At 46.6% G+C, this 762-nt stretch overlaps 1 protein-coding gene across 1 annotated transcript in view; it reads right to left on the bottom strand.

The window, feature by feature from the left end:
* LOTGIDRAFT_165543 (hypothetical protein) overlaps window positions 1–739 on the bottom strand; it is a gene marked incomplete at both ends in the record, with an annotated part of 25,030 nt that extends 24,291 nt beyond the window's left edge. Inside the window, one exon of the mRNA XM_009062581.1 lies at window positions 109–739. Coding sequence (XP_009060829.1) covers window positions 109–739 — 631 coding nt within the window. The remainder of the gene's footprint in view (window positions 1–108) is intronic.
* Between the last annotated feature and the right edge of the window lie 23 nt (window positions 740–762).

Genomic DNA, 762 nt, shown 5'->3' with positions numbered 1-762 from the left:
TCCTCCCATTATTGTTGCTCGGCCATGGATCGTTGTTCGCTCGGCCGTTGTTGTTGTTTGGCCATGGGTCGTTATTGACAGGTCCAACTCTCGTATCAATGCCGTCACTTTGTTTGTCGTTGTTGGCGCGTCCGTTGTTGTTATTTGGCCATGGATCGTTGTTGGTGCGTCCGTTGTTGTTATTTGGCCACGGGTCGTTGTTTGTGCGTTCGTTGTTGTTATTTGGCCATGGATCGTTGTTGACACGTCCGTTGTTGTTGTTTGGCCACGGGTCGGTGTTGGCACGTCCGCTGTTAACTCTATTGGCAGGTGTTACACGGGTATTACTGGCATATTTTGTATTTCTTTCAGGTTTCTTTTTGCGTCCTTGCGTTTGCGCCCATTGAGTGTTGGCCCTCCCGTTATTGTCGGGCCATGGATCGCTTTTCGTATTAGATCTTCTTCTGGTTATAGCCGTGGGTTTAGACCCACCAGTAGCTCGCGTATTAGATCCACTAGTTCTCCACTGATTAGCATTCCTAGATCCATAGTTATTATTCTGACCAAATGTATCGGAAGTAAACCAGTTAGCAAATGGACTGGTTGTAAATTGGTATGTATCTAGTCTTTGTGGCGATTGTGAAGTCAGGAGCCACAGTGGATCTTGCTGAAATGTTGATCGTTGTTTCCTCGTAGATCTTCCAGTAACCAACGAGGCTGCAAGCCAGAATGCAAGGAGGCTATAAACAGCTATCCTCATCGTAGCGATTGTACTATTTGAAG

This window comes from Lottia gigantea (assembly GCF_000327385.1).
Source record: "Lottia gigantea unplaced genomic scaffold LOTGIsca_52, whole genome shotgun sequence".
NCBI classification, from domain to species: domain Eukaryota; kingdom Metazoa; phylum Mollusca; class Gastropoda; family Lottiidae; genus Lottia; species Lottia gigantea.
The sequence above is the reverse complement of the archived record's forward strand: the minus strand, read 5'-3'. Positions and strand labels throughout refer to the sequence as shown.